This window comes from Melospiza melodia, chromosome 4, assembly GCF_035770615.1.
Source record: "Melospiza melodia melodia isolate bMelMel2 chromosome 4, bMelMel2.pri, whole genome shotgun sequence".
Lineage (NCBI taxonomy): Eukaryota > Metazoa > Chordata > Aves > Passeriformes > Passerellidae > Melospiza > Melospiza melodia.
In genome coordinates this window covers 70,892,945-70,906,309 of record NC_086197.1, presented here as the reverse complement: position 1 = coordinate 70,906,309, position 13,365 = coordinate 70,892,945, and the positions used below count along the sequence as shown (strand labels likewise).

General features: G+C 42.0%; 1 protein-coding gene across 3 annotated transcripts in view; it reads left to right on the top strand.

Moving 5' to 3' along the window:
- MSRB3 (methionine sulfoxide reductase B3) overlaps positions 1-13,365 on the top strand; it is an 81,561-nt gene that overhangs the window by 17,148 nt on the left and 51,048 nt on the right. For 2 of the 3 annotated variants that reach the window (XM_063155131.1, XM_063155133.1), the window contains exon 2: positions 4,245-4,371. In XM_063155131.1, coding sequence (XP_063011201.1) covers positions 4,245-4,371 — 127 coding nt within the window. Of the gene's footprint in view, positions 1-4,244; positions 4,372-8,381; positions 8,454-13,365 lie in introns of all 3 variants that reach the window. The other variant, XM_063155132.1, reaches the window with a different exon arrangement.

The following is a 13,365-nucleotide window of genomic DNA, read 5'->3' as shown; positions in this document are numbered from 1 at the left end:
TACTGCTCTTAAAAACAAGATGTGGTAATATCAGAATTTAACCTCTCAAGTTGTCCTTCACCCAAAGAAATTTTTCTAGTTGCAGACAGAGGTTGAAAAAACATAACCTGAGTACATACAAAGTTCTTAATTTCCGAAGGACAAATTTGACAGACCACCTATGCTACTTTATAGCTAATAATTTCAGGGTGAAACTTATGTTTTCTGAATGTCCACAATGGACAGTATAGAAGCTCTTGAAAGCTGGTAGTTCCTTAATATTTGCCAACATTAGGCTCCTGAGAGGAAGGCTTCCCTGCAATTAAAATGCATATCCTAGAAAACTGCTTCTGAAACCCAGCTAATGCCATAGTTACTGCTGTATTTGTACTATCTGTACTTACAAGATTTGCAAGTTATTGCTGAGCATGGTGTCCATTTTATGAGAGCCAAACAGATGGAAGATCCATGTTGTACTCTGTTAAAGAGTTAAGTGCAGTGAAGGAGCTCCGAGGGGTCTGATGACACCCAGGGAGAACTGTGGAGGAGCCAACAGTGTCCTGGGTGTTGCAGGACAGCAGCGTGTGTTTATAAAAAAAGGGCAATCCACCAAAATAAACCCAAACAGTGATGTATGAAAGCATCAACCCCTTCCCTGAATTGTGAGTTCTGCTCTGACCTCTTCATGTAGCATCTGTCCTTACAGGAGAGTGGCATACTGCAGTACTGCAATAAAGACATAGGGTTGGTGAGTCTGTGTGGTGGAAGTGCAGTGCTGCAGTACTCACTGTGGCTCAGGCATGTGACAGCTGTGTTAGCATTGCTGTCCCCGGGCCACCTGGCCCCTGGCAAGGTGGGGTGCTGTGCCAGTACAGATGGGGTCCCTGGGGCTCAGGCAGGTACCTCCAGCACCAGCATGGGGGCTTTGCTTAGCCTATGGAGGGCCAGGCATGTATAGCATGGGAGTTTAAACCACCAGCCATCTATTCCCAGGATAGTGCTTTCACAGAATCTTTTAGGTTGGAAAAAACCTCTGAGATCATTGAGTCCAGCCTTTGACCGAGCACTACCTTGTCAACTAGACCATGACACCTCCTTGGGCAGACTGTTCCAATGTCTGATCACTTTTTCTGTGAAGAAATTATTCTTAATGCTCCACTAAACCTTCCCTGATGTAACTTAAGACTATGTCCTGTCATCCTACTGTTGGTTGCCTGAGAGAAGAGGCTGACCATCACCTGGCTACAACCTTCTTTCAGGTAATTAAAGAGACTGATAACATCACTCCTGAGCTCCTCTTCTCCAGGTTAACCAACCCCAGCTTCCTCAGCCACTCCTCATCAGACTTGTGCTCCAGACACATCACCAATGACATTGCCTTCCTCTGGACTTCTTCCTATGTTTGTTATGCTCTGGCTGTTCCTCTTAAGTAAATCAGAGACATGAACACGGCACTTGAACATGCTAAAAGGCTATGGCCAAGTTTGCATGTGCCACAGAAAGAGCAGAGGGAAGATATGAACCTGTTGCAATGTTACTGTTGTTCTCCCTAAATCTGTTCTCTGTTCCCGTGGAATTGGCAGGTGGGGTGAAGCACGTCCAAACCAAAAGCGTTAATTGCAATGAGTTTGACTTTGTACTTCTCTTTACTGATTCATCACAAGCCGTTCTTATGGGGTCTGGAAGCTTCTTGCAGCAGGGTTTGTGTGCATGCAGTACCTGGCACCAGGAGATCTCCCACTGGAACTACTGGGCATTGCTATAATGTAAGAGTAAATAGAAATAGCAATCAAAGCATCAGCAATAAAAGAATAAATTAGATTAACTGCAATAAAGCACTTCCATGGATGCTCAGTGATATTTTACTGGGCTCCCAGGACTTGCATGTCCTCCAAGTCTATGAATATGTGAGAGTAAATATTAACATTTTGGTGAACACTGACATAATTGACAGTTTCAAAAGGCCAGAATATTTTATAATTCTTGTGAATTTCAAATAATTTCCTTTGAGCTGTTTACAGTTGAAGGAGGGAGGGCGGAGGAGGAGGAGGAGGAGGAGGGCAGGGGGGCAGTGTCCGTCTGGGCTGTCAGTGCAGCGCCTCGCAGGAGTGTGCTGGGCAGCGGCCGCCAGGCGGCGCCACCGGCGCGGGCCGCTGCGGGCTGCCCGCCGACAGGGGGTGCTCGATACCGCTGCTGCCGGAGCGCGGCACGGGCCTCAGCCCGGCTGAGGGACAGCGCCGGCTGCGGGACGGCGCCGGCTGCGGGACAGCGCTGGCTGCGGGACAGCGCCGGCTGCGGGACAGTGCCGGCTGAGGGTTAGTGCCGGCTGAGGGACAGCGCTGGCTGAGGGACGGCGCCGGCTGCGGGACAGCGCTGGCTGCGGGACAGCGCCGGCTGCGGGACAGTGCCGGCTGAGGGTTAGTGCCGGCTGAGGGACAGCGCTGGCTGCGGGACAGCGCCGGCTGCGGGACAGTGCCGGCTGCGGGACAGTGCCGGCTGCGGGACAGTGCCGGCTGCGGGACAGCGCCGGCTGAGGGACGGTGCCGGCTGCGGGACAGTGCCGGCTGAGGGTTAGTGCCGGCTGAGAGACAGCGCCGGCTGAGAGACAGTGCCGGCTGCGGGACGGTGCCGGCTGAGGGACGGTGCCGGCTGCGGGACGGTGCCGGCTGCGGGACAGTGACGGCTGCGGGACAGCGCCGGCTGAAGGACAGTGCCGGCTGCGGGGCAAGGGCGGAGTTGCGGCGGGGCTGCGCGCAGCCCTGTGGTCTCCTGGCGGTCTGCTCCGGAGGGATCCGCGCTGGTTTTCACGCGGCTCCGCTGCCGCTATGGCAGGGCCGTGTTTGTGTGTGTGATGGCGCTCACGGGGCTGCTGCCCCAGTGCCCCTCCGCCGTCAGGCAGCACGGAAGTGTCGGGGGTCTCGCAGTGAGTTTGGTTTGGGTACGACCGAATTGAGGCGGGTGTGTGAGATGCGCCCAGACCGGTTTGGTGATGGGTCCGGCTGGGGGCTGGGTCCTTGTTATAATCGTGGAATTATCGCAGAACGGTTTGGGCTTTAAAGGCCCCCTGATCCAACGCCCAGCAATGGGCAGGGACAACTTCAACTACACCTCAGAGTTGCTCAGTCGCGTCCAGCCTGACACTGAATGCTGTCAGGGATAGGGTGTCTACACCTGTCTGGGGTGTTCTATAAGTGCCCTTCCTCTGAGAATCTTGTTCCTCAGGACGAGACCGTGGCCAGTTTGTGCCCCGCTGGCACAGCCGCTGCTATGGGCCATGGCTGGACTCACCCCACAGCTCCCGCAGCTGAAAGAGTGAACCTGAGAGGAGGCTGGGAGACCTGCCCTGCTGCTCCGCAGCTCCTAAGGGCCTGATCCTGCTTCCACGAGAGTCCCAGAGAGTTTCTGTACCGATTTTGGCTGGGGATTGGCTCCAGTCCTACATCACATAATCTTCTGAAGTGAGCTGTGGCTGTGCATGGCTGGGCTATAAGGCATCTGCATTTCCTCTTTCCCATTGTGAGGTGAATGGAACAATTAGTATTTGTGCATTAAACCCTTCTGAAATAAAATCTCATGACTGCCATCTCTCTGTTTGCTATATTTGAACTGGCTGGAGGATTGTTTAAATATATCTCATGGACAGTTTACAACATGAATTATTTCCTGCCTTTGAAAAGCCATGGTTTTAAGGTATCTGGCAAGTTTATTACAATGAAATGTCACATTCTTCAAACAAGTCATCAAAAGAACAATTTTTAGCAAAGACTAGTTTCCAGCATTCACCATTCAGAAATGTTGCGGAGTGTGATCTTGGTTTAAATAAAATAAATAGAAAAAGCCTGCATTTGGTCTTCCCAGCATTCCTGGGTGTTCCATGCAGGATTCCTACTATCTAGCTGATGTTCTAAGGGTTTTTTTCCCTTAGTACCCCTGCACCTGTGACCAGGCTACTACCCCAAGTTGCTCTCGGTTGGGTATTTAAGGCAGCTGTTGTGAATGACCCCTATAAAAATGTCCAGGCCCTCTCACTTTGTAGCATATAAAATGGTTACACTGAAGACTGTGTAATATGTCTCAAAATGTTGGGGGGTGGGGTAGCAAGAATGGGTTAAATGCACTTTAAAAAGTACATTTAGAATTGTGGTCCCATGTGGTAGTCATATAAAATTTTAAGTATTGTTTTTTTCTGTGAATGAAAACATTTTTGGTGTTTTAATTTGTTCTCATCTTTTTTTTTTTTTCTTTTTTTTTTCTTCCCTACTCAGCTCTTGCCCCTGTTCTTTGCCTCTGGTTTTGTTGGTGAGGATATCACAGTGATGTCTGCATTCAACCTGCTGCATTTGGTGACAAAGAGCCAGCCAGTGGCCCTGCGAGCCTGTGGGCTTCCCTCAGGTTGAATGGGTGCTGCTTGTTGTGTCATGCATAATAAAGGCCCTTGTAGGAAGGGGTGTCTCTGCTGCAGGAAACAATGTGCTATGGGCTGTTCTGTTTAAATTTTCCTTTGAAGTAGAAGTTTATTTGCACTTTTTTCTTTTTTTGTAAAAGTCTCTGAGTTGAGTGAGCAATTTTATATCCGAGATTTTAAAAATCTTGGAAATGCTGACTTCCTTGTCAAAATACAGTCTCTTAAATTTTGTATTATTTTCCTCATTCTTGGCAAAATATGTGTCATTAAACTGAAAATATTTTACTTAATGCCATTCCTAATTTTAAAAGATAATATCTAAAAGAATTTCACATGTTGATTGCTATTAAATCATTGCTATTAAATCATACTTAAAAGTATTTTCCAAAATATTTAGCAGTACACTATAGTTATACTCCATGTGTTTATTTTCACATTTTTATTATAAATCAAGTATGTTATACTGAAAATCATGTACAAAAAGTGTGCAGAATTTAAAACTTAATTCTTTCATTCTTCTGGCAGCACATTCCTTAATTACATGACACTTCTCTACATAACTAAGTGGAAACATGCAATTTAATGCCCACATGCAGCTGCACTTTTCATGTAAGGCCCAGGTTTGACCATTCAGTCTGGGAAGGGTGCTATAAGAGCCCATCTCCATGAACTGATTTTATCATGAAAACCTTGAACCTAAGTATTTTGTGTTTCACTTAAAAGGCAATAGTCTGTAATGTCAGTGTAAAAATGTCAGTATACAGGGTTATGTGGGAGAAAATAGAAGCTGTGCTGAGTTAATTTTGAACATTACTAGAAATTTTCTTGCTGCCTGAATAAAAAAGATACAGTCCTGGCTGATCTGTGTTAAGCCTCGAAGATGGGCCAGCTTGGGTGTTTGTGCTACACTCACAACGGGTTCATAAGAGTGCAGAATGTTACAAGCAGTTTCTCCCAGACCTGGACTTAGCAAGCATATGGAGGTGATGTTTTAAAGATTTTTTTTCAGTGATAAGACATCAGTTTTCAAGCTGATGGATTTTCCTAAAGCTTATTAGACTTTATTTGAACTAAATCTGAGTCCAATTTTTGCAGCATTTATGTTCCATTTCCCCCACATGTGCGCAAAACTCCCATTAACCTTGATAGGAACTGAAAACACATATTGAGGAAGAGAGAGAATAACCCACATTGTGTCAGCTTGACCTTGGTTTCCTGTTATATTTGCTCCTGAGCCAGATTTAAAATCCTAAAAATATAGGGTAAGCAAATTTCCTTAGCCCTCATTATGCACCTTTTGATGTGTGCTGATATTGCTGTTGTCTCCCTGAACATGGGGACACTCAGTCTTCTGGCCATTTTGTTTCCACTCTGAAAAGGAGATGTGCAAGCTGATCAGCTAGAAACACACAGACCCCACAGGAGGTTTTGCTGCTCTGTGCCTGCTTCCAAAGCACTGCAGTAGCTGTTTAATCGTTTTTCTGTCATAATCCAGTAGTCACATTTTGGAATACAAAGTTAACACTACTGTTTATTCCCATCTCTTAGATCCCTAACTGTGGGACCATTATTAGATTGAGTTCCAATGACTGACTACTTTATAGAGATATATACAGAGAGATACTTATATCTAAGAAGCTCAAATTCATCTGCTAACAGTGGAATAATATACAATCACATATATCACATATTTTAAGAGTAATCTAAATTCCCCAGATGCTTAAAAATTAATATAGGCTTGCTTTGCCTTTGGTTTGGGTTTTTTTGCCTGTGGTGTATTTAAGGGGTTGCAAGTAAATGGCATAGCATGTATCCAATAAAACATGGGAAGGAAATGTCAAACCAACATCTGTTTAAATGCCACAATGCCCTGTGACTTTGGCTTCTGAATATACAGAAAACACCCAAGTTCTCCTGAGTTTTTATAACATAACACTTTGAGCTAGTACTTTTCCCACTGTCCAGTTCTGTGTGAATTGCAGTCCTGTAACCATACCACCATGCCATGTGTCCGCCAAGTCTGGGACCGTGTGGAGCTTGGCCACCTTTTAATTCAGCGGCAAATTCAATATGGAACGAGACTTTTTAACCTTCTGGAACCCATGCTCAGAGTAAGGAAGAAAAGTGCCATCAGAGCAGTAAACTGGGCTTTCAAACAATGCTTTAAACACTATGCAGTTAAATATTTGCTGGACAAGGACTTGAATGAAAGTATTGTTTCAATTTCTATGCTTGGAATGGTACCTCTATCCTTCCTGTAAGGAACAAAGTAACACAAGGCAATATATAATTTATATTTAATGTATAGTTGTAGATCAGAAACAAGAGGGGTTTTTTTTTCGCATCTCTATCCCCATTAAATTAATTAAATACTATTGGAATGCATCTTAGAATAGAGATGACCTGTCCCTTCTTTGAGCTACTATTTTGTAAGCACTTGTGAGATTCACTTGTACTGGTGAAGTGTTTTTACTTGTTCTTTTTGTGTTTATATATTAGCACCTGAAGTGTGGATCTGTTCTTCCAAATTGTATTTTTAAAATATTTTTTTTGTCTGAAGTTAGGACTAAACGTTTCAATGTGTGCACACCTAGTGGACTGTTAGCTCATAACATTTTTTGTAGACAAGATGGCAAGTCTGAGCAGGAGCAGGAGCTCCCAGTAGATGGCACTAGGCATTTGCAGTTCTGCACACCCAGGACTATATAAAAAGCTTCCCGTCTAGGAGTCATTCATTCAGAAAGCACACCCTGAGAACTTAGGAACATTTACAGGTATTTTAAGAAAAGCAAGAATACTGGGAAAAAAGCAAAGTCTTTGCCTGTATGCAAACTACCATCACATTGGTTCAAGGTTTCTTCATTGTCAGTGATGACTGCAGCTCCATTGTGTGACAGAGAAGTGTTGCTCCTTGAGCCCACTTTATTTGAGCTGAATGTTCTGAATTTCTTTGGAAATGTAGGATGCACTCAGTACCTGCCAGGATTTAATTCACAGAAATTAAGTCTTTAAAAAAAACCCACAACAATGCCCACCAAACTTTTAGTATAAAACCTACTTCATCTGCTTTATGCATATTAAGAAGCAACTGATACAAGTACTGATTATGCAGATTCCATGTACATATGTTTTCTGAAGCAGACCACCAAGCTATAACCTAGAAAGATAACTTATATTGCTTTGCTGTGTCTTTTAATTATTATGGGTTCTCATTTCTTAAAAAGACTCTTTATTTCTTTAACACTTTGAATGTTGTGCTGCTTACATCACATTTTTTGCATGTGATAAATTGGATTTTCCTCTCCTGTAGATCAAAGAAAATTATGGTGCTTGTAAAATTAAGTAAAAGTAATGATGAAAAAATTATAGGGGTAGACTTAGGGTTGGGTTTTTTTCCCATATAATAAAGTCCTAGGTAATACCAAATTGTTTTGTAGTGTTTAATTACTAAAATAACTACTAGTAGGAAACTGTACTTTTCTAGCATTAGATTAAACTGCAATGCATCTGTATGAAGATGGTGTTGGGCATATGGTGTAAGTCTTTATTAAGTAAATATCTGTAGTATGGTTTCTCATTCTTTTACTAAATCTTTGTTAATTCTAAGTTCTAACATAATGTCTTTTCATAAAATTGAAATTAATAGTGAACAAAAAATCACTGGGTCTCACAACTGGGTTTTTAGCAGTAATCTGTTAACATAAAGAATTACTTTTAGAAGCAGATCTTGAAAACATTTGCATACATGAATTATTTGTATGCATTTGTTCCTCCCAACTCTCAAACTGCTCATGTCAATGAAATATCTGTGTGCATACTGCTTGCCAGCTATGGCTTTAACAACTGAAAGTCTAGTAAAGACTTTAGTCTTGTGGGTTCAAAGTACAGTAGTTGCTGTCAAACTTTGTGTGACTTGAGTATGACTAAACATTTCATATTGTCTGTTTCTATGTTCAGAGATACAATTTCTATAATGTATATTATAACTTCCCCTTAGTTTTCCGTAATGTGTATCACCAGAGATGTACTACTCCAGAAGTCTGTTCACATGGTCCAAAAGAAAATAAAAGTAAGACTGATATTGTATAGCATAAACCATCCATGCACCTATGGTCAAATGCCTGTCAATGTTTTCATTATACATTCATATTTTCTGGGGTTTATGTCTTGAACATAAAAATTTGCTCTGGGTTTAAGTATGCTATACAAGGTCTCAGATGAATGTATTTGTTCCTCAGAACTGGCTGGGGGGCAAAAATTAAAATTCGTTTGTATCCAGCTAAATTAAAAAATGCAAATATCAATTTGGATCAAAAATAGATTTCTAAATTTAGAACTCAGTCTTACAAGTACCCAGTTTACTGCCTTCCAGCAGTTTTGAGGAAGACTGTTGAAAAGAGTAGAAAATATTCACTGTGTGATCTCAATGGTAAATAGCATGTGAAACCATTCATGTATCATTATTATATAAATGTCTGTGTATATGTTTGCCTTTTAGTCATATGATAGTAGAACCCTACATTATCATAATAGAGCATAACATTATATTTTTTGGAATGGCTTTAAAATGAGTTTGAAAAGATAGATAAAACTGTCTTAATGGGAGTACATTTGATGTTGTAGTGTGTTTACAAATGTTCCTTTTGTACAATAATATTCAGTCTAGAATGCCTTACTTAATACATTTTCAGACGAAATTTATTAGTAGATATCTCTTTTGGTGTAGTACTCTTAAAAATGTCTAGTACTTGCCAAACCTGGGATCATAAAGAAGACAAGAAACCTTCTGTTATGTTCCTTAGAGTTTGTGCTCTTTTTTTTGCTCTTTTTAAATCTTTATTCTGGTGATTTTGTACTCTTCCTCATCTGCTCAGGAGACAGATGGTGCTTGTCCCTGGCCCACCTGGGTGGAGGCTCCTCAGTGATTCTTGCACTGAGAAGCACTGGGATGATGAGACATTTCTTGTGCTCCCAGATCATGCACAAAGACAGTCCCTTAATGTGTACCCTGATGGATCTTTTAAAGTTGTTTTCATTCCCTTTCTGCTCTCATAAAGGATCCACCACAAACCATTTCCACCCTTCTTGCAGGAATGTTTTAATTCTGGGAGTTCATAAATTTCCTGTGTTCCATTCCTGAGCCTTCTGCAGCTCAGGCTTAGTGTATTTTCTGCTTAGTTGGGTACGGAAAAGATGATTTTTCAAGGTGTTTCTGGGTTTTAAAGTTTCTCATGAAAAGTTTCTTTTTTTAGTTATTGGAGTGTCTAACAGGAGGACTAAGAAGTCCTTTAAGGATTGCCTTCACATTTTCCCCTTCAATTAAAAGAAACTCCTGGCTTTGTCTTTTCTCTGAGGAGCGTGTGATGTGAAGGAGAGATGACAGCACACAGAAAGAAAGGAGATTTTCTATATTGCTGAGCTGAGGGAGGACAAGCAAGAAAATGTGCAAGAAGTGAATGTGAGCCCTAAAGCCAATAAAAGTATGTTGGAAAACAATGGAGGAGATGATCACTTAGGGAATTTATAAGCTTGGAATTTAATGGAACCTTGAATGGGTCCAGAGTGTGGACTGGGAATCAGGCACTAGAGGCTCCAACATTACCATACCTTAGCTGCTAGGTTAACCATAGGTTGCTACAGCACAGATCATGATCTGGGGATAAATGAGTAGAGACAAGGTGTGCCCCACAGAATGCTAAGGAGGGGAAATTGTTCTTAGTTACAAGCTAAATATGTATCTCAGTTTGTAATTTCCTTCAAAAGGTGTGCTGGGTAGGGATGCATGGCTAGGGTACAAAGGTGCCCTCTGCTCTGTCTGGAGAAGAGGTTCTTGTGGAACGGGAGGTGCAGGCAGCCCAGGTCTGGTGCTGGCAGCTTTGTGCACTGTGGGTAAGGACTCCTCATCAATGCTCTGGCCCAGGCTAGGGAGTCCCAAGGACAGCAGAGCAGTGAAAGTTTTCACCAAATCCTCTTAAAGCCCTTTTACAGGGCTTGATCCCATCTTCTCGACTCATAAGGCATGGCTGAATTTTAACTAAACATAAGGAATTCCATAAGGCCCAGTAGGGAATAGAGTTGGCAGTTACAGCCCTTTTTGACTGTTCCTCTACCTTTAGTCCTGAAGCAGATTGAGAGGGAAGTGTTTTCACACACAGTGTTTTCTGTGGTGTCATAGCAGAGAATGAACAGGAGCAGAGTGTCCCAGCCGTTCTTGTCTTCATGCTAGGTATGTCCCTCTGTGCTTGGGGAAGTGGGATGAAAGGCCACAGAGCAGGCAGAGCTTTTGCAAAAGTGCTCCTTACCCTCCACAGCTGGAGACAGATCAAGTTTTTCAGGGGGTTAGACTGGGGTGTTATAAAGAATTGGAGGAGAGGAAGGACCTTCCCCCAGCTCTCTCCTTTCATCCACCCCCATCCCAAGTACAGATTGAGGCACCTTAAGTCTAGAAATCCAGTGCTCATTTCACAGGCCACACATCACTATTGTGGAGGAAGCAGCAGGAGGATTTAGCAACAGCCTGAATGCCAAAATAAGCTACACACAACTGCTGGAAAATGCTGACTTTTTAATTGTTTCTGCTGCAGGGTTAAACCTTTATTAAAGCTATGTGAATAAACTTATTTTGATGACTTAATGAAATATTATAAATAAAAAAGGTAGCATAAAGCACTCTTACTAAATTCACCTTGATCTCACTGTTAATAAAATGCTTTTCCATATGTTGAGCACTCTTTTATTGATTCTGTCAGAAATCTACTGACCAGATAAAGAGTGCTCAGTGTTTCTGTCTTTCTTGTTTTTAATTTAAACAAATGTAGTGCCAGTGAAAGGTGCTAGGATAATATCAGCAAAACAAAAGTCTCTTTATCTGTTGGGGGCAGAGGAAGAGAAATCCATCATTATAAATATTCCCCCCTCCATGGCTGTACCAATAGATCTTGATCTTTTCTTGCCTGGTTTGCATCCAAGAGTAAGGCAAATAGGTCAGCTGCCCTGTGCACTCTGTCTTTGGCCATCTCAGCAGAAACGATAACAAATGTGGCAGTTTATAACATAATGAGCTTTTGCTCCACTTAATTGAAGGTTCTTCTATTCACCAACCTGTGCTGAGCAGCCACATGCTGTTGTTGCTGCAACAGTAGTGAAGATGACAGCTCAAAAAGCTGCAGAGGAAGCTGTCTTCATCTCCACCAGCTAATGCAGGGTAGTGGTGGACTCCTCTCAGTCGTTATAATTTGGAAAGGTTGTGAGATCAAGATTGTGTCTGGTAGTGACATTTATTTCATTGATGTCAGACATGGAAGTAAAGTAGACATGCCTGGAGAGGACAAAAGGAGCTGATTTTCTTTCCCCCTTTCCCACTAAGCAAAACACTTCAGTCTTTTGTTAAATGTTTTTTACATTCACAAGAAGGAGAGGCAGCTTCAGATTTCTTTTCCAGGGAATGACTCTTTGGCTTGCATGGCTGCTTTAGTGTAACTTGCTGCAAGCAGGTTTGCAGACCTGTGGAAACAACAGATGCTGCCTATATGGGCCTGCCTGCTGGGATCCCAGTACCACTTTCTGTGCAGAGAAAACAAGTGCATAGAGATGCATTAGCTGGCAGTTTGGAGGTTTTATTTTTTTTTTCTTTAATTTTTTTATTAAACAAGAGCTGTGCTGATGACCAGGTGGGAAAAAAAATGTGATAGCTCTGTTACTTGATAGTATGGGAAGTTTGCAAATTTGCAGAGAAGGGGCTTGCCCTTCCCTAGTGACCATCTGACCCTCCTGGTGTTAAGCAAATAATTTTTTTTAAAGACAGTTAGTTTTTGGGTGGTGTTCTTTCAAGATAGAACCTGGAATTTGACCCAAAATTCAAACTGCTGTTCTGGTACCTGGCTTTTGGATTTTCAACGCACAATATAGTGGAAATGGTCTTCGCTCCATTACTTCTAATGCTTGCATGAAACTGCAAATGGTATTTCAACAGCAGGTGGGAGTTAGCTACCTACAGCAAGAAAGCAAAGGAACCACAGATCTGTTTTTCAATGTGTAAAACATTTATGGGGTTTTTTTAATGATGAAGTTTGAATTTTACTTAAACCTGACCTCCAAACATTTCAGAGGAAGTTCTGAAATTGAAGTTTCAGTTTCTTTTGCAGCATTTATCCTAGTCACCAGCAGGCTAAGGTAATTTGAAATGGCTTGTGAGGGGATTATAAAAAGAACTATCATGTCAAATACAGGTTTTATAAAACTGTGTTTTCCAAATACAAGCCAATAGAACTGTTTGCAATGTAACCGTTCTCAAGAGTTGTTCTTCATTAAACTAGATGGCAGTTCCTGGCTTGTTTGCAGTGAGAGAACACTGCAACATTCTCCTGAGAGGCTGAAAACTAGAGGCTGCACAGAAGAAATTAAACAGAAATTAAAATATGTGAGAGAGAGTTGTGAGTTTGCCTTTTCTTAATCAGACAGTGAGGCAAAACTGGCAACAAGAGGCATAAACTGTGAAATGAAATCTGAAGTAAAAAGAAATGCGAGGTTCCACTTTTAAAAATACTAAGTGTTAGCAATAGTATATGTAAGGATATTTATTTAAAGAAATGTATGCAAATATTTTTTAACTTTGTGGAATTCCTCTTAATATCAGTTTGAGGTAATTTACCATCAATCTACCAAGATTTGCTTATAATGGGACAGACTTTGGGAAGCAAAAAGATGTATACTTAGATCCTGTAGTCTCATGTACAGTCATAGACCCTTAAGTAGCTATGCATATTTTCAATGGTGTGCCTACACAGGTCACATTGCAGGATTGGGGCTGGGGTGGAATATGAAAAATAAAAGGTACTGTAAGGCCCCTAAAAAACTGCGTGGTTATATGAAAAGAAATAGTGCGGAAAACTAGAAGCCCGATTTATTATGTGCCCTGCTGGAACATTTGATCTTTCTGTATTTAGTTCAGGAAGTCTAAGTGGTATGTCCTCAGTGCATGA